General features: G+C 35.5%; 1 protein-coding gene across 4 annotated transcripts in view; it reads left to right on the forward strand.

Annotated features, from left to right (window-relative positions):
* The window catches only part of EXOC6 (exocyst complex component 6), a 229178-nt gene that overhangs the window by 154692 nt on the left and 53484 nt on the right, over window positions 1-21002 (forward strand). For all 4 annotated transcript variants that reach the window (XM_043596991.1, XM_043596992.1, XM_043596993.1 and 1 more), the window contains exon 19: window positions 17663-17804. In XM_043596991.1, the coding sequence (XP_043452926.1) occupies window positions 17663-17804 (142 nt within the window). The remainder of the gene's footprint in view (window positions 1-17662; window positions 17805-21002) is intronic.

Raw genomic sequence — 21002 nt, forward strand, 5'->3', positions numbered from 1 at the left:
GTTCCCTTTTAAAATATTTCCTTTTTTAATTGTTTACTTTGAAGGGTTTTTCCCTTCACTTAATTGATTGCTTCCAGCCATAGGCCATAAGTGTTTTATTGACAGCCTAATTTAGTATCCTTTGTAAATTTTTTATGTATAGGGCCATAGTCTCCCTCCCTACTAAATGTATCTGGTGCCACTAACTTTTTAACATGCATTTTTATTTCCATATATAATTTTGAAACATATTATGGTTTCTTTAAGTGAAAAACAAATATATATCAAATAATAAATGAAGATATATGATTTGGACAGAAATGGATAGTATCTAACTTTAAAAATCAGGACACCTGGTGGCTAAGTTGATGAAGTGTGCAACTATTGATTTCAGCTCAGGTCATGATCTAACAGTTCATGGGATCGAGCCCTGCATCAGGCTCCGTGCTGTCACTGACAGCACAGAGCCTGCTTGGGATTCTCTCTCTCCCTCTCTCACTCCCTGTCTCTTCCCCTCTCTTTCTGCCCCTCCCCCACTTATACTCACTTACGCTCTCTCTCTCAAAATAAATAAGTAAATAAATATTTTTAAAAATCGGGGCACCTGGGTGGCTCAGTCGGTTCAGCTCAGGTCATGATCTCAAGGTTCATGAGATCGAGCCCTGCATCGGGCTTTGTGCTGACAGCTCAGAGCCTGGAGCCTGCTTCGGATTCTGTGTCTCCCTCTCTCTCTGCCCCTCCCCTGCTCATGCTCTGTCTCTCACTCTGTCAAAAATAAATAAACATCAAAAAAAATTTTAATATTTTAAAAAATCATTCTCGGGGCACCTGGGTGGCTCAGTCAGTTACACATGCCACCTTGACTCAGGTCATGATCTCACAGTTTGTGAGTTTGAGCCCCACGTGGGGCTTTGTGCTGACAGCTGGGAGCCTGGAGCCTGCTTTGGAATCTGTTTCTTCTGCTCTCTCTCTCTCTCTCTCTCTCTCTCTCAAAAATAAATAAACTTAAAAAAATCACATCTCCTTGGACCTGGCTGGTCAGTGTGTAGAGCATGCAATTCTTGATCTTGATGGCATGAGATCAAGTCCCACATTGGGTGTAGAGCTTACTTAAAAAAAATCATCATTCTCTCCTTAAAATGTTTTTTCTGAAGATGCACCACTATATTAAAACTTTTGAGATTTGGAGTCTGGGCCTGATTCTTCCAATAACCAGCACTGTGGAAACAGACACATCATTCAACCTCTGGATTAATTTGTTAACGTCTGTCTGATTTCATAGAGCCTAAAATAAAGGTTGTTTTGTTTCAGTTTACTTTTATTCCAGTTAATACACGTACCTAGAAATGAGTCAAATAGTCCAGAAGAATTTGGGATGGAAGATAGCCACTCTCCTTGCTCTTTCCTGATACCTCGTCCCACTCTCCCAGACTGCCATTTTTCACCATATGTTTTTATTTCTTCTGGTGGTTATCTTAATAAAAGATAGAGACTATCTAGTGATTACTTACTATGAAAGATAGGTGTGTGCATAGCAACATCTCCTTTCCCCCTATTTCTCCCATTGATTGTTATACTGTGTTTTTATTTCTTCTATTTATTGTTTCTTTATATAAAATAATTATATTCCTATTTTCTTGTCCTCTACTTTAGTCAGTATCTTTATTTTATTTTATTTTTTTAATGTTTATTCATTTCTGGTAGACAGAAAGAGAGCATGAGCAAAGGAGGGGCAGAGAGAGAGACACAAAATCTGAAGCAGGCTCCAGGCTCTAAGCTGTCCACATAGAGCCCGATGTGGGGCTTGAACCCACAAACTTTGAGTTTGTGACCTGGACCGAAGTTGGACGCTTAACCGACTGAGCCACCCAGGCACCCCTGCTTTAGTCAGTATCTTAATTCTATGTAAGATAAAGGTATGAGTCCCCCCACCCTTTCGCTTTATTAATTCTTCATCCATCTTCTGACTACAGAGGCTTTGTCGTCTTTTTCTTTTTCAAGTTTATTTGTTTATTTATTTGAAGAGAGCGAGAGCAGGGGAGGGGCGGGGGAGACAGAGAGAATCCCAAGGAAGCTCTGCACTGATACAGGGCTCGAACCCACGAACCGGGAGATCATGACCCGAGCAGAAATCAAGAGTTGGATGCTCAATCTGTTGAGCCACCCAGGTGCCTCCAGAGGCCTTTGTCTTCTAATTTGTACCAGTTGCTCTCTGGAATTGGTATAATTGCTATGTAGTTGTTAACCTGACATTTTCCTTTTCCGATCTCTGGGTAGAGAACTGTTTCCTGGATTCCACATGTTTTTGTTGCCTCACTGGTTGGTTTGCTAAGCTGTCTCAATAACTTCCTATTTCAGTCCTTGCATATCATAAAATATCTTCTTCTGTCCTATGTTTGATTCATAGTTTAGCTGGTTATCTAATTCTAGGTTGAATGGCTTTGTGCCTGATAATTATTTTTTAGATAATTTTATTCCTTCCATTTCCTGTCCTCTCTTTCCTGAAATCATTTAGTTAGATGTTTGAATTCCCAGAGCAGTTCTTTATGTGTTTTATCCTCTCCTTCATTTCCTATCTCTTTATCTTTTTTTGTGTTCTGTTTTGGGAGATTTTCCCAATTCTGTTTTTTAGTCCTTCTATAGAATATTTTATTAACTTTTAATTTCTAGTGAAGCACTTCTCTTTTTAATGTTCCTCTGTCATAGAGTACTATTCTTAAAAAAATGGATATATTATCTTTCAACTCTTCCTGAGTATTAGAAGGTGGTTTTTTTTTGATAGATATTTTCAGTTTCTTAAATTATCTAATTACCCTTGAATACTTTTTTGTTTCTTCATTTTGTTCATTCTCTTTTAATAAAGAGTCCCTGGGGATGCGTGGGTGGCTCAGTCGATTAAGTGTCCAACTTCGGGTCAGGTCATGATATCATGGTTTGTGGTTCAAGCCCCTCATCAGGCTCTGTGCTGACAGCTCAGAGCCTGGAGCCTGCTTCAGATTCTGTGTCTCCCTCTCTCTCTGCCCCTCCCCTGCTCATGCTCTGTTTCTCTCTGTCTCAAAAATAAATAAAACATTTTTAAAAAATAAAAAAAAAAAGAAGGCCTGGAGAACTAACATGAGCTTACTTTGCTACTGTGTAAGTACCCTATTGTTTGGTAAACTTTTCCCCTGAGTAGAAATCGACTGGGAATTTTTTTAAATTGGGGGTCATTTCGGGGCACTTGGGTGGCTCAGTCTCAGTTAAGTATCTTTTGGCTCAAGTCATGATCTCACGGTTCATGGTATCAAGCCCTGCGTTATGCTCCATGCTGACAGTGGGGAGCCTGTTGGGATTCTCCCTCTCTCTCAAAATAAATAAGTAAAAACTTTAAAAAATGGGGTTAATTTTGCCTAGGATTCCTCTTAGAGTGAGGAGGTGTGGAGCTAACCATGAGATTCTGGCCTCTTCTCTTTAGGGTCAACTTCATAGATGTGTGACCTGTGAAGTTGCATGGATCTTGAGTTTAGAAGGCCCCTGCATGTGATTTGGTGCTCAGCTATTGTTTTCTTGCGGTTCTTAATAATTTTTGAACAAAGGGCTCCACATTTACCTTTTGCACTGAGCTTCTTAAATTATGTAGCCTTCTCTGCCTTTCTTTCTATTATCACTGCCCCAGGCCAGAATGAGCAGAGCTTTTCTTTCCCCCTTTCTTTTTCCTTCCCTCTCTCTTTCTGTCCACCTATACCAGAAGCCTCAGCTGTCCCCTAAATGTTCTTTCATTATGAAAATTGACCATGCTCTGTAGGTAAGGGATCATTGGCACAGTGAGAAATCTTCAGTTTCCTTCCCTATTTTTCCATCCCATTTTTCATTTCCATCCTCTCTCATGCCTGCCATCTCTGAACTCTAATACACAGCTGGCTCTCAGCTCCACTGTAGTTCCTGTTAGCATATAATGGGCAGTGTCTTACCCCTTTATGAATTCCCCCAAGTACTTTCATTTTCTCCACTGTTAAACATTTATTCCTTTTCACAGCTCTGTGCTTTTTATTTCACTTGTATCTCAGGGTGGATGGGAAGCAAAAACATTAACTTAGTCTACCATCTTGATTCTGAACAACCTGCCTCCTTCTCTTTGAAGTAATATGATTGGATTAGATCATCTCTAAGGTCCTTGTATATAATATTATGTTTCTAAGCATCATTATTTCATGCAGATGTAAAGTCCCAAGCTAAACATAGATTTATTCATTCTGGCACTTTATTTTCTCTTTCAGCCCTACCCTTTTATGTTTTTTATTCTTTGGTTCAAACTTTTTTCTGAGTTAAGTATATGGGTTCACATGTCCTCTTACTTGACTGAAAATTGTAAAGGAGAACTTTAATAGTCAACTATACCATCAGAGGTTTTAATCGCCCTCTCTTTCACGTGACACCAGAAAGAATTGTATTAAAAATACAGATTGTAGTTTTTAAATTGTGGCATAGGCAGCTTTGAATACATTTTACAAGTGAAAACATAACCATGTATATATATATATATATATATATATATATATATACATAACTATATATATATACATATATATATATATATACATAACCATGTATATATACACATACATGCTTACAAATTGGTTTTACTTATTTGGATATTAATTTGAAAAAATCTATAATGGTAATGAATCACATTGATCTGATTTGTTACCTGTAAGTCATAAAAATGATATGGTATGAACTATGATGAAAACATAAGTCCTATGACTTATGTGGTTTTAATGTTAAATGTTGTTGCCTGACTTTTATTGGAAGTTAAATCTAGAAAGGACTTAGAGATTATCTAGAGTCTAGTCCAGTCTTCCAGAAGAAGGAATTGTCTGGCTAACATAGTTGCCAGCCCACTGCTTACTGGGGTTAATTAGAATGATCTATCTGCCTGTTCCTCCATTCCTGCTTGTAGTGTTTTTTATTCATAATGTGTTTGGTGAAGAGGACAGCTTCCCACACAGATGTTTAGCTACCACCAATAAACAGATTTTGAATTTCATTGGTTTAATATAATAAAGTTAAATCCATGTTTCAGGGTAAATACTTCTTCTTTTAAAAAGTAGTGCTTAAATATTATATAGTTTATTAGTGGAATTTGAAAAGTAAATTAGATAATTTAAAAAATAGTATTTAAGGCAATTTTAGTTTAATTTTATTAATCTTTATTATTTTAAGGAATTAATATTTAATTAATTTAATCCCTAATATTTTAGAGGAACAAGGTAGTACTGTATATTTGGTACAGAACTTCAGTGGGAGCTTATATATATTTAAATTGAGACCAATGATTTCGTTTTTGTTTTGACTTGTTACTCACTTTTTGGGGAGAAAATACATTTAAATGGTTATAAGATAATTTAGTGTGCCATCTTTCCTTGAGTATTTTCTTTTGTGCTATAGTGGCAGATTATGCGGAAGCATAGTGGCTTATCCTTTCTAAGCATCTTCAGAATCGTATATTCAGTATAGTTTTTGTGTGTATCTGCAGAAATAGACATTTTATTTCCTTTTGTATGAAAATCATCTGTGGGAAGAGATACTTCTAAATTTTTTTTAATGTTTATTTTTTTAAGAGAGAGAGAGGGAGAGAGCATGCATGTGCAATCAAGGAGAGGGGCAGAGAGAGAGGGAGACAGAGAATCTGAAGCACACTCCACTCTGTCAGCACAAAGCCTGACACAGAGCTTGAACTGAACTGCGAGATCATGACCTGAGCTGAAGTTGGATGCTCAACCGACTGAGCCATCCAAGCTCCTTACAGGAAGAGATACTTGTCAATAATTCAGATTCCAGTGCTGGCTCTAGACCTAAATGCACTAAAATTTCCTCAGCTTAGGAATCAGCATTTTTAAATTAAAATTTGAGAACAGCTGCTCTATAGCAAAGAACCCGATCAAAGAGTTGGTGTTTTCTAAAGTTGACAGTTCAGCAAATTTAGTATTTAGCACGTTGGTGTTTTTTTAAATATATTTTTTTAAGTTTATTTTTGAGAGAGAGAGCACGAGGAGGGGAGAGACAGAGAGAGAGGGAGAGAGAGAAGCCCAAGCATGCTCCAAGCTGTCAGCAAGAGCCCGACGCAAGGCTCGATCTCATGAACCATGAGATCATGACCTGAGCTGAAATCAAGAGTATGACGCTTAACTGACTGAACCACCCAGGTACCCCCTTGGTATTTTAATGCTGACGACTTGATTAGCTAAACAGAAGTTTGGAGGAGGATTTATCTGATTGGCATAGATGTGAAAATTAATATACAAATCTTCAAAATGATCACATTTATGTAATAAATTAATGTTTTTAAATTATAGCAAACACACAGAGCCAGCTTGCTTGTTTTGTAGTGTATTTTGTTACTTTAAACACTGCCTCTGCTACTATTGGAATGCATTTTCCTTTTTTATCTGATTTCCTGGCTGACTTCCTTCTTAGACTAACAGCAATGATCATGCAGCCATGCCGGTAAGTAAATGCAAGCCAAAGCTAGCATGTGAATTGGATAGTAGTGAACCTCCTGCAGGCTTATTTTTCTCTGCCTGGTTATCTATGGTAAATTCTAATTATCTTGTCAATATTTTTCATATGTTTGTAGTTTTGTGGAAACCTACATTTGAAGGTAATAGTTATTTTGGTGAAACAGGAGGATTCCCTGGGACTTGATTGTGAAAGTTAGTATTATGGTTGCATCTGTGGTGAGTGCAGTGATTTGGAAAACCTCTCTGTGGTCACCCCATGCATGACAGGGCACAATTTGTAGATATCTTCCTCATCTATAAAGTGAGGGCTGTAAGGGTATATGCCCTATAGATTTTTGTAAGGGTTAAATGAGATAGTATACATAAAGTACTTAGAAAAGCACTTGGCATATAATAAGCACTCAAAAAATACTAGCTGTTATTATTACCTGCTTTTAAGACTGTTTATGCTTTTCCTGAGTGCTTTTTCTCTACAGACCTTATCCCAAAATCCACTTGTAGAAATCTATCTCAGTGCATAACGCAGTATGATTCATGACCAAGTGCACATTTTTCTTTTTCACTACAAACCCAGTATTGCTCCCCTGAATTGCCTTATCTTTCACCTTTTTTCATGGCTTCATCATATTTTGCGTTTTACTGTATTTCTTCTTTTGACCTCCAGTTGTGAGCTCTCAGTGGCCAGAGTAAGAACTCATAAATACTTTTTGAATGTGTAGATATTAAAAGTTCTTACCTTTAAAAAATCTCATCTAGGGGCGCCTGGGTGGCGCAGTCGGTTAAGCATCCGACTTCAGCCAGGTCACGATCTCGCTGTCCGTGAGTTCAAGCCCCGCGTCAGGCTCTGGGCCGATGGCTCAGAGCCTGGAGCCTGCTTCCGATTCTGTGTCTCCCTCTCTCTCTGCCCCTCCCCCATTCGTGCTCTGTCTCTCTCTGTCCCAAAAATAAATAAACGTTGAAAAAAAAATTTTTTTTTAAATCTCATCTAGCATTTGAAATTTAAAATGTTCCTAACCTTTCTGTTCCTATTCCTGTTATCAAAATTCAAATTTTGATGATTGTAATTATTTTCTAATTAGTCTTTGCCAGTAGTTTCTCCTTACTTCAGTTCATCACACATACCTGTACTAGATTATTCTTTCTAGAGTACAGTCTAATCACATTTCCCTGTTGAAAAGCTTCAAGGTCTCTTGCTTACCTAAAGTAAAAATTTCACAGGCTAACAAAAAGGAATTATCTCAGCCTCTTTCCAGATACATTTCTGACCATTACTCAATATGGGCATTCAAAGTGGAAAATCCAGTGTCCTGGATCTGTCTTTTACTTTCTACATTGGCTTCATTTATAATTGTAAAACTCCTGGATCTCTTCCAAAAGCATCTTTAATGCTACCTCTTTCACGAAGCATTTGCTAATTCCACTTAACCTTATGTGGATACTTTGTCCCACTTTTACAGTACTGTTTATATTTTGTCCTCTACTATAGCTGTTTGAAGTCTCGCCTTCTTTCTGCTATTAGAATTTAATCCCTTTGTGTCAGGAACTGTTATCCACTCATTATATCTTCTGTAGCACCTAAACAATATTTTACACAGAGGAAGTGCTTAATAAGTATTTTTTAAATTAATATGAGAGAAATAGTAAAGAAATGGTCTGTTGTAAAAGCAATTTTCTTGTACACATAAGGAATATAAAAAGCATACTGCAAAATCAGAATTTTTGAATCGAATTTATTTGTCAAATATAGAATACTTTCTAGTTTTGAACAGAAAGTTTATACCTTTATTCATAGGCAAAAATTTTGAAAATGTCTATACAAAAGTTATTTGATAAAGGTGGTTTCAGTAGTGGTTAGAAATATTTGTATGTTTACTCTTTCCTTGCACATCTCCATGAAAGAATAACATACTAATTCAAACTACAACTCTCTTCACACCTATAAGTTGAGCAGTGATTGAAACAAAGTAAAAGACATGATAGCACCAAAATAACTGTTGTGAATTCCCAACACTAAGGACAAGTACTTCGTCCCATTGAAGTACTTCGTCCCACTTCAAGCTTTCACTTCAACTTTTTCTTCATTTGCTGTAGTAATTGTTAAGTACTTACTAAGCTTGCTAACAGATTTCCTGCAGATAAGTCATATGCATGTTCAAAATACAGAAGTGATGTTCCGAAGTGATACTAACCCTGTTATCCAAAAAAAAAAAAAAAAAAAAAAAAAATCCAAAACGCTCAAATTTTTATCATCTATTTAAGAAGTCAGCAATAGATTTTGGGGTCAGTTTTGTATAAATTTGCACGAGAAATTTTAAAAGGTGTGACACTTGAATGTCCAGTGTTTTGAAAAAGTTACTTAATATGAGATAATTCTTCCTCTGATGATAAAGGAGGTATTCTAATGGCATTTTTGATACCCATTTCCATACTTTATGTAATAAGTTAATTCCAAGTACACAAAATCAACTAGAACAAACCATTGACAGCCATCAGTTCATTGGAGAGAATTAAAGAACCTTGAGAAAGAATGTAAATGAAAAAGTTGAAAACCATTAAAACCCACTCTTACAAATGGAATTTATATTTTTTAAGCTTTTTTATTTTAATACATATATTTTTAAGTAATCTTTACACCCAAGGTAGGGCTTAAACTCATGACCCCGAGATCAAGAGTCATATGTTCCACTGACAGAACCAGCTAGGCACGACTATATTTTTTCTTAGGCTTTTTGTTAATGTAATAAAATAGTTAAATGATTTTCACTAATACAAGTTAATTGGGGAAAAAGAGAATCTTGCTTTTTAGTTGAAAATTAATGTACTTGAATTTTATAACTTTAATCCTTTTAAGTATTTACTAAGTTGATGGTGGCTAATCTTGGTAAGAGATTTAATTGCATTAAGTTGTAAGTCTTATGTGTGTATATAACATAGCACACTTAATAATTTCTGCTGTCAAAAGTTTAGAAAATAGCAGTTTGATTCAGGACATAATTGGAAGAAGTAATAGTAACAGAGGGCTTTTAGTTTAGAAGGAAACAGCATGAGAGATTTAGTAGAAAGCTAGTGGATTAGGAAAGAACTCATGACCTAACCAATAAGTAACAGATCAGTGAGATATAAATGGAAATAATTGGAATGGATTATTCTCAGCCCATAGACTAAATGTATGTATAGGCATGTGCATCATACATATGCACACTTACAAATATCCTATAACTTTATTCTTTAATAACTATCAATGAAATAGACTAGATCATTGGTGCTGGCTTTATGAGCAAAGTGCCATTCTGAACAGGAAGATTTAGTACTAAAAACAAATGAAAATGCAATATCTGGCTGTTTTACTACCAGATGACAACAGAGAATTCACATTTAGAAAGTTAATTAAGTTGTTGCAGATAGCAATGGTAAAGTTCTAGGAATGCAAATGGTATCTTCCCCTTTAACTTGTATTCCACAATAGAAAGAAAAATACAAAAGATCATTTGTTCTCCAAAGTTAAATGGATAAAAGTTGAAATCAGGGAAGAAGAAAAAGGAATAAAATATGCAAATAAGAGAATGTATGAGTCAGAATTATGTTTTTATCGTGAGCAGATAAAGACAGCAAAAAGGAGGTCAGATCCCTTGAAGAGAAAGATAGGAGACAATAGGGAAAGATGAAGTCAGAGGTTTCCTGTGCGAGCCCCTATCTAGTGGTGCCAAAGAGCCTGCTTTTCTTTTTACTTCCCTGTATGGAGCCTAACAAGAATGGAAAAGGATGAGGATAGAGCTGATGGGAAAGGTGGAACAGCTTTGGTGCATTTATATTTACAGTATGTTTGCAGGTCAGAGGTAACAAAATTCAGCAGGCCAAGATGCTGATACATACTTATAGAAAGAGTATGTAAGTTACTGTAATACAAAAAGTAAGGGGGTTGGCCTTTGGAAAATCCTACCAAAAGAGCATGTGCAGACAAATATTACATACGGGGAAGGAATTCAGAGGGCCAGCAACATTTTAATCACTTCCTTTTCTTTCATTCAGGAGACCTTAGGTATTGTAGGAAAGCTGTCATGTTGTTTTAAATCTTTCTACTTATGAGAATCAGTGTGTTAGATGGTAGCATTGAGATTAAAAGCCTCTGTTAATTCTTTGGAAACAAGAAGGGAGCAGTTGGCAAGGCATACTGTAGATACTCTCAGAGTATCATTGAATGTCATTTGCAAGATTGTCTTGCAAATGACAATCGAGAAAAAACTTAACGTGATCACTTACCTTGATCAGTCCCTCCCACTTTGTATAGATTTTGTCTTGTTTTAAATATATAACCTCCCTCCACTTGATACATTTCCCTTACTCTTTTAAAAAATCCATTTCCAGGTATTTCCTCAACTAGAAGTGAATCTGACAGTATCTACCCCAACCCCATTCCCACAGTCTAAGACTTAGCCCAGTGAAATTACCTATTTAGAAAGCCCTTGACGTTCTGAATGAGTATACCCCAAAACTTTGAGAATATTCAAATTTGAGAATACTGCTATGCCATGTAATTACTTTCAGAAAGTGCTATAAAATGTACCTGAGAAGTGTAGACCTTAACAAGAGTTATGTTTCCATGTCAACTAACAGAAGACAGCAAAGCCACAGAGTTTGAAGGTTGGGACTTTGCATTGAGTGCATTCAGTCTCCCAGTGATTATCACCCTCCCCACCCCCACCCATACCCAGTTTCCCAGAGCATATTATTCAAATGTGTGCCTCATCAAATTAAGCCCTACTTGCACTGGACTCTCAGATTCTTAAAAGGTCAAAACCTAAATTTAAATCCTTGGATGACAAAAGTCTGCTCTCGGCTATCCTTGTGTATATGTGGCTGCATTTATGATAGTCAGCCACCTACCTACATATGTTAATAAGAGAGAGTCAGTTGGCTTGACTGACATTTTCCATTTTACTAATGGCCATGTGGAAACAACTTATATTGTCTAACGTGTTAGTGATTCTGGCAACTTCTTTGCAAATTTAAATTGTATTGGGATTACAGACTAGTACATTTTAATGATTAAATAGCCCTTATACTCTGAGCTGGGTGCTTATGTAAAGAAATGAAGATATGGCTCTGCTATCACAGAGCTGTTATTAAAACAGTTCCTGGGATGCTTCATTGTTTCACTCTTAAATTGTGTGGCTTAGTCATAGTACCCAGTCTTCACAGGGAAAATTACAGCGCATCTTTAACTTCCCTTTCCTTACAGTTGCCAAGTGAGAAAAGTTATAGAGCCTTAATATTTTATTGTTTCCCTACTTAAACATATGCTTAACTGCCCAATTTGTTATTATCAAGTAGGCTTAAGAGTTAGAAATAATCCCTGTCAGCTCCCACACAGCATAAACTAGTTTCCTCTTCTTGCTAGTCTGGGCAAAAGTGCATGCAGCTTTCACCATTTTATCTTGATTTCTGATATTATCAATTGCTTGGAAGCAGAGGCATTTCTTCAAAACCTTGACCTTTTCTGGACCATTACTGCTCTGTTTGCCTTTGCATTCTCTTTCTACCTATTAAAGATAGAATGAGTTGGAAGATGTCATGACATCAACGATGATATTTACAGAAAGCTAAAAATCAAGATATTGCATATCATCTAAGGCCATGCTCAGAAGATTTTTTTTTTTTAATTAGGGGCACCTGGGTGGCTCAGTCGGTTAAGTGTCCAATTCAGGTCATGATCTCACGGTCCACGAGTTTGAGCCCTGCGTCGGGCCCTGTGATGACAGCTCAGAGCCTGGAGCCTGCTTTGGTTTGTGTGTGTGTGTGTGTGTGTGTGTGTGTGTGTGTGTGTGTGTCACTCTCTCTCTCTACCCCTCCCCACTCATGCTCTGTCTCTCTCTGTCTCTCAAAAATGAAAAAATGTTAAAAACATAAAATAATAAAAGGCCACCAAAGTTTGATGAGCCCTATAGGAAGTTTTGAATGAAAGAGAAATACCCATGTATTACAGCTATCCTAAAGTTTTCCCAGTTTGTGGAATTTTTTCCCCCAACTTTAAAATGATTGTGTTCTATTTAATCTCTGTGTGTGTGTGTGTGTGTGTGTGTGTGTGTGTGTGTGTTCCCAAGAGCAAGCATTTATGTTACAGTCTCATATCCTTATGATTGGGATTTGTTAGGAGGAGAAAAGCCAGAAAAGGGAGAATGGGAATTCCTACTTCACTATGGGATTATGGTTAACTGATGTGAGAACCAACTCTTTTGGGGCTAGAGCTACTTTAGGGGGAGATAGAAAGGGTATGAGAAGACTATAGAGGTGTCAAAGAGGTATTTTGGAGAATGTTGGAGGTGTTCAGAGTTGAGTATATTTTGATAGAACTATGAATGTTTTTGGCATAATCTCAAAAATCTGTCTTCAAGATAGTGTTATAAAGTTATTAAAACTCACTGAAGGAATTCATCTTGATATTTAAGCCTTTCTAACTCACCCATTCTGTATTATTGGGAATCTGAGACATTTCAGTGTTCTATATGTCAGTATTACAGTGTTCAGACAGAAGCCTATTTTAGGAGCTAGAAGAATCTTTGTGCATTTGTGAAGTCATCTTTGGGAAATTTTCATGTATTCTAATGTTTTAGGTATGTTTTTTCATGATTTATTTAATACATTCTTTACACATGAGCAAGATGTAGTTTTATATAGTAAAACTTTAGATTAGTGGTTCTTATATAAAATGGAAGAATAATAAATTTCTTAAGTTAAAATGTCTACTTTTCAACTAGACATATTTTCTCATATTTCAATTAGGAATTTATTTCTAATTTTAGTGTTTACTTCACATTTGATGAAAGACTTCACTCTTTTAGTCTGTTAGTTTTTAAAAAGGCTATGCATTGTGGCTCTTTGGGAGACTGACCAATTCATCAATACTTCCCTTTCTCTTTTGCCTTTCCTTTGAAAAGACTATTTCACAGTTTCAACTGAAATTTATGCAGCAAACAGAGAGGCAGTGATTTAGAATAATATGGCAATATTTTACTGCTTTAACTTAAACAACTTAAAAAATTAATAACTTAAATAATTGTAAAAAGCCGTACAGAATCAGAATTAGTTAATAAGTTCTGTTGCCAGTGTTAGAGTTAATATTCAAATTGACCATGATTTTACTTCAGTTTTCCATTTTTTTCTGACAAGAGTTATGTAACCTTTTAAAACAAAACCTGTTATCAATTTAAAGAACAATAAATGCAATGCACAATATTTTTGAGTCTATATATTTCTTTTTACTTAAATAAAAAAGTAGTTTATTGTGCAAAGTTGACCTTTTGTGGGAATATAAATAGAGTAAAATGGATTCTCCTGGGATCTTTAAGGAAGGGAGACCAATACAGAAAGAATGGTTGTGATTTCAAGAGCACATTTTTATGTTACATGTAGTTGAGAGAGAATGAAAGCAGCATTGAAAAATGCTTTCAAATAATTACTGTTGAAATCAAACCTTTCTTTTTTTATTAGATCTTTGAAATAAGAGAATGGTGAGACAGAAATGAAAACTTCAAATGAAAATTTAAATGTGTCAAATTAGTTTTTAAGTATTCTACATTTCTCCTATTATTATATCAGAGTAGATCTATCAAAACATTACTTTGAAACCAAAACAGTTTTGAGCCATAATCTAATAAAATGTGTTGTATTTTTGTTACCATGTCATTTTGCGGTGTTTCAAAGGAAATGGAGTATCTTTAGCCTAATCTATAATAGTAAATTATTTTGGAAATTTGGCTTGACATACAAACAGATGTGTTTTCTTGATTCCTTTTAAACTGAGGGTTGGTGGTTTGTGGTTTATTGTTCCTGTGATTGGCATTAAAAGCCTTATTTCACAGCTTGCAGTGAGGGACTATTGGGTAAAGAGTGGCTGTGTTCCACAAACTAAATTCAAAAAGTGTCAATCAAGGTCTCACATAGGTTGCCTAGAGAATGAGTTTTCTTACTGATTTCACCAAATGTCGCCTCATGCTGTCTTTGATTGGCACAGCCTGGCAGGGAGGATGGATGAATCTGTCACCGACTGGTTAATTGTGTTGCTGGTCTCAGTCTGACATCAGGTCTTTGACTCTTAAGTGGCTCAATACAAAACAAATTAGCAGATTGTAGTCATATTTCTCATTCTATATGCTTTGACTTTGTTGAATGCAGTCCATAAATCATATTGACTGACACACAAGTAAATGATGAAAGCTGCTTTTGAGACATGGATCTAGAAAGCAGCGCTGTGAAGGTGCCATGGAAGGATGCATATGGTTGACCCTTTGGGAATTTCCTAGGAGCCAAATGTCTCCTTACCACAATTGTTCTTAGAAGAAAAGCTTTTGGGTAATGCAAAAAGGATCTAATATGTCAGCAGATTCTCTTTTACAAGTTCCTTTGAAATATAAGAAGTTTGTCTAAGGGTTTTCTCTCTTTGCAAGTTGTTTTTCAGCAAAATGTTAGAGGAGGGTAAAAAAGTAGTTACCTTTAAAAGTTTGGCAGGTGTTTTTACTTACTTGTTGAACTTTGTGTTAAAGAGAAAGAAAATGTTAATAATAGTTGCAATTAATTTTTCAGATGAGGGCAGCAGAAATTTCTAGGTGCTTGAAATTTATTATTTTGGTTTTGTTTGTTAAAAAACAGAGCATCTCTAATGAAACAGGCTAGTTTTTAAAGATCGTTCATTGCAAAAGTACTTAGATTATTTTTGTTCTAGAAAATGATAATATTATAAGAATGTCAATAATAAAAACAATAGTAATGTTCAGAAAGGGGTGTTTTGTTTATGCCAAATGTACAAGGGCCACATCAGAAATGAATTGCCATAGGTATTTTTTGGGTGTGTAAATATTTGGAACATTATACATTTTCTCTCTAAATATAAGTACTAGATGGAAATTTATGAATATTTGTGCACATTTTATGGTTAGGAATTAAAACATTTTTTTTAAATGTATAATCTTATAGAACTTTTAAAATATTTACAGAATCCAAACCTTTTATATTAACTTTAATTTGGGGCTATAAAAGAACTTACTTCATTTGAAGATTTATAAAATATTTTACAAATACTTTAATCTTGTATCTTTGAGAACAATAAGCCTGTATTTAATATGTTTAATCAGAAGAAATTTAGTATTAGGGTTTTATTATTATGTATGTTGTTTAAACAAAAAGCTAAATTAGCACGCACGTGCACGTGTGTGTGTGTGTGTGTGTGTGTGTGTGTGTGTGTGTGTGTTTTCGTTATCTATTTCCACTAAGTTTATGGAATAGCTGCCTGTATTTCTGTACTCTTACCATCATTTTTGGCTCCAGTACTATTGTTATATAGTCATTTGTACCATCAGAACCCATGTTGAATTTTAAGTATCACTTTAAAATTATACCACTTACCTTGTACAGTGTGTTTACTTATGAAATGAATATAATAGTAATTTAGGGGGGCAATTTATTATTCTGTTTTGCAGTTAGTATATTATAGAGGCAGCATAAGTAGAACATGGAGCTGATTGGATGGAGAAGTACATGAAACTAAAATGCAGTAGTTGTTCCATTGGGTCAAAATTACATTCCTGTTAAGTATTGTCAAGCCTGTTACATTATAATTAAATTACATGCCATTGATTTCTCCTCTTTCTACGTTTTTGTCCCCCTCCCATTCATATTGATATTATGGTGCTTGGGGAATGGAGCTGCATGTCTCCCAGACTAATTCCTCTTGGGTTTGGGGGATCTTGAAGCATGCTGGGTTTTGCATTGTTTGTTACATTCCTTTTTGGCAGTTCATCAGTATCTGTCAAATATATTGTTTGCATTGGCTTTTATCTCTACGTTTTTGATTGAGAAATTGAGATTCCATTTTAGATACAGTTTTTCACTGCATAGTGTCTAGATGCTAAAGACTTACTCAAAAAGATTGCCTTGTTTCTAGCCTGACTTTGTGTAGTTTAATGAACAAATGTTCTAATAAATATCTTAAAAATATATTTATGTTCTTTCTTACTTCCCTGACAGATCAACTGTGTAAAACATTTCTGTACTAATTTAGTGAAGCATTTATGTTCAGGAGATTTTTTCATGACTTGATTAGCCTTTGTGAAAGTAGGAAAAGAATAATTATCAAATAGCACTGAGTAAATATTTATTAATGCAGATGAGGCAAAACATGGCACATTTTCCAAAAGTCATTATTTCTGACCATATTCATGGATCTTTGAATCCTATCACAGGATTTAGTCCATCACCAAATCACATTGTTGTAGGTTGAAGACAGAAATACTAGGAGCAGTATTAGAAAGGAAAACTATACAGGACAGAGTCTTTATAGTAATTTATTTTAAGCTTTTAATTGAAATCTGTCTAAAGAAGCAATTTATACTAAAAGTGATGTAATGTGATTCAGCTTTGTAATCTAGAGATGAAACATGTAGCCTTAATTAAGGCTATCAGGTAAAATTTCTGTAGTTTTTAGGAGCTATTATGGTAGAAAATATTTTATAATGATACAAATGTGAAACAAAAGCACAAATATTTGTAGTTTACTTAACCATATATTTCTAAATTATCAGATGATTTTAAAACTAAATTTAGGTCTGTAGATGATTTTGAAATCATGTTGGTAGGTAAGCCCCCTGAGCTAATTGAAGCTATGCTACAAATTCATGTTCTGATTAGAAGTAAGGACTTAAGATTGAAAGTATATTTTGAATTTTAGGCACAGTTTACATAGGAAATTATATTGTTTATTAACTAACTTTATTCTGGCTTTAATTATATGAAGGAAAGCTTAAAAAACATTATATGAATAAAATGTTCTGTCAGTACGATAACTTGTCATATTTTAATGTGTATTTTTAAAAATAGTTGAGACATTTCAAGAGGTCTAAAATAATAATTCATGTGTTTTTTACCTGTCTTTTAATTTTCCTGAGTGCAGTTAGAACTTCAATGATATTTATGTCCTGAGGAGGACAAGTAAACAAGATTAATTTTAATTCCTGTGCTAAAAGCATAGCCACTCAGAATACAGAAATAGAAAGGCCAATAATCACTGTTGTACCCCCTAAAAGACAACAAAAAGAATGTCAGGTATATAATTTTTCTGATACTTTATGGTGTATTTCTGTGTTTACGTATTTGTTTATTTATGTTTTGTTTTTGGTGTTTGTTTTAAACAGGGGAAAGTTGCCCAGACTGCTTGCATGTCAGCCTGCCAGCATCTGTCAACATCCTTAATGCAGATGCTATTGGACAGTGAGTTAAAACAGATAAGCATGGGAGCTGTTCAGCAGTTTAACTTAGATGTCATACAGTGTGAATGTAAGTACCTTACTGGTTAAATCTCATGCATTTCTAGGAATCTATATTTAAATTATATGAAAAAAAATGGTATATAGAAGGATAGTTCAGAAAAGAGGGAAAAGGCCTGGATCAGTGAGATTTTCAGCAGCCTTAGAAGTGACTTCTTTCCAGAAAGAGAAAAATACCTCAGCTTCAGTTTAGGGCCTCTAGAGCTCTATCTAGAAAGCACTGAAGTGGCAGTACAGACTGGGATAATTGAAAAATGATTCATTTTCCTCCTCAGTCCTTCTTCTGGTCATTCTTGCCAGGACACTCCTAACATTGGTCATAAATGAATGAAATCATTGTAAGTTTGTCATTCTTACTTTGTCAGTAGGCAGTTTTTGTTTTTGTTTTTGTTTTAAGTTTATTTATTTTGAGAAAGAGAGAAAGCACGAATTAGGGAGGGGCAGAGAGAGGGGAAGAGAGAGAGAATCCCAAGCAAGCTCCAACCCAGGAATCATGAGATCACGACCTTAGCCAAAGTCAGATGCTTAACGGACTGAGCCACCCGGGCACCCTGGTAGGTAGCTTTTTAGGTAATTGCTGGAAAGATAATCTGAGGACCCCACATTCCAAATGAAGCTTCTTTTATATTCTGAATATTCGGTTCTCATTTCCCCCCCAATTTTTTAAGCTTTCACCTTTGCCATTGTTTTTCACTGTTTTCTGTAGGCAAGAGGTGAGCAGATTCTATAATCTAATGTTGACATTAGCCAGTCTGCTTCAAAACGAGATGTGCTGTTTGGTTATTAGCCTTGTTTATATATGCTTCTGGATGCGTGTTCTATCACCTTAAATTATAACCTTAAATAAAGAATGTAAGTATACAGAGCAATTTTCAAACATTGCTTTCAAATGAATGGTACACTGATTAAATAATGAAAGTCTCTGGTTGACAATTCAGCCAGGCACCACTGTTGATAAATTGGAAATCAGTGGGGCACAAGAAGGATTATAAAATATTTGTCTGAGGCAAATTTTGCAATAATTTGCTGATGTTGATCAGCAGTTTGCAGCTGAAGCAAGAGTGACTTTTTTTCAACAATTATTGAATATTTGCCCACTGTATAAGGCATTCTGCTAAGAAAAACATAATTAATATTAAAAAGAATAATAATGTAAGCTGTTTGATCAAGATCAGCACAAAAAAATAAGTCCAAAGTTTTTTTTAAAATGTACCTATTCCCTTCAAAAAAAAAAAAAAGAGAGAGATGCTTATTCACAAAGGAAAAGGAAATTAGTTTTTCCTTAGGGAAGAGAAGCATTCATTTTCTTTTCCTAAAAAGCATTTCTATTTTCTCTAGTTAGAAAACCTTTATTATGTATCTTTCTCAAAATAAAACTATCATTTTAAAAATGGTATTTAGGGATGCCTGGGTGGCTCAGTTGGTTAAGCATCTGACTATTTAGGCTCAGGTCATCATCTCACAGTTTGTGAGTTCTAGACCTACTTTGGGCTCCATGCTGACAGCACACAGCCAGCTTAGGATTCTCTGTCTCCCTCTCTCTGCCCCTCCCCTGCTCCCTCCCTCCCTCCTCTTTCTCTCAAAAGTAAGTATATAAACATTTAAAACAATAAAAAATATGTATATTTTTATATTGTATTTTAAAAATATTTATTAAAAAACACTTTTTCCCCCAAGTTTCTAAGCTCAAAGTAATTGTTATTCCATTCTACAAGTAGTTTGAAACTGATTTTTTTTTTAAAGTTCTGTAAAAGTTATCTTAGGTTATCATTCCAGTATGACATTACATATGTAAATATCTTACATAAATATTGCTTTAGGCATTTTGTGTTATTAGATCTTGAATGTGGATTCAGAATAATTGGGTGGTTCAACCCTTTATTGGCATTTGGTTATGTCTTCTGAGGTTTTTTGTTCAGAAATGGAAATTACTGTTTGGCTAGGCATCTTTAGGTATCTAGATCTTGTGTTCTCTTCCCTCTTCATAAAAGGCTAGCCTGGCTCTACTTACCGAAAGGTACATAAACCCCCAAATCTATGCCTCTCTGCTTTCTATAGGATAGTTTCTACCTTCAGTTAACTTATTATGTTGATATTTTCTTCTTCTTTTTTATTTTTTTTAATGTTTATTTATTTTTGAGAGAGAGACAGACAGAGCGCAAGCAGGGGAGAGGCAGAGAGAGAGAGGGAGATACAGAATCCGAAACAGGCTCCAGGCTCTGAGCTGTCAGCACAGAGCCCGGCGCGGGGCTCGAACACAAACCTCGAAATCATGATCTGAGCCGAAGTGGGACATTCGCCTGAGCTGAGCCACCCAGGCGCCTCTGTTGATATTTTCTTAAAGCACTGTTCTCTTGGAAGAGACCAAGAAGAATCCTAAGTATGAGGTATAACTCAGGGAATCTGAGTTCAAATACAAGAAGGGTAACCCCCAGCCTGATGGGGGCCAAGGTTCAGACTCTATAGATATGGAAAGGGAGAGACCAGAATTCAAAGACAAACCAGCCAAGATAATTCAGCTTTCTTTAGGATTATGCCTATGGTTGGCACTGCTCCTTAATACTTATCATGTATTACTTAATCATTATTTAATACAGTATCATACATTTAGTACTCATGGAACAAATATAAACCAACATTACATTTTCCATGTTTATTCCACTCTCTTTCTGGCGTAAGAGACTTTCTGTACCCCCTATCATGACTTTTAGTGACTGATTCACAAATCACTTAAAAATGAAACAGCTTTTTTTCTAATGAATATATTAAGAGAATTAAGTTTTCATTTCATTTTAAGTAGTAGTTTTGTTTTTTTAAACCTGGAAGAAAGCAGTATTTCCTTTTTCTTGTTTTTCCTTTCTTTTTTTTTAATTTAAGATTTTATTTTTAAGTAATGTCTACACCCAGCGTAGGGCACAAACCCACAACCTGGAGACCGAGAGTCGCATGCTGTACCGACTGAGCCAGCCAGGCACTCCAGAAAGCAGTTTTTTTAAATACACAGTTTAGGGGTACCTGAGTGGCTCAGTCAGTTCAGCGTTCCATTCTTGATTTTGACTCAGGTCATGATCTCATGGTTCATTAAACTGAGCCTGCATCAGGCTCTGTGCTGACAGGGCCAGCTTGCTTCGGATTCTGTCTCTCCCTCTCTGTCTCTGCCCCTCCCTGCTTATGCTCTCTCTCTCTCTCTCTCTCTCTCTCTCTCTCT

The sequence above is a fragment of the Prionailurus bengalensis genome, chromosome D2 (genome assembly GCF_016509475.1).
Source record: "Prionailurus bengalensis isolate Pbe53 chromosome D2, Fcat_Pben_1.1_paternal_pri, whole genome shotgun sequence".
NCBI lineage: Eukaryota > Metazoa > Chordata > Mammalia > Carnivora > Felidae > Prionailurus > Prionailurus bengalensis.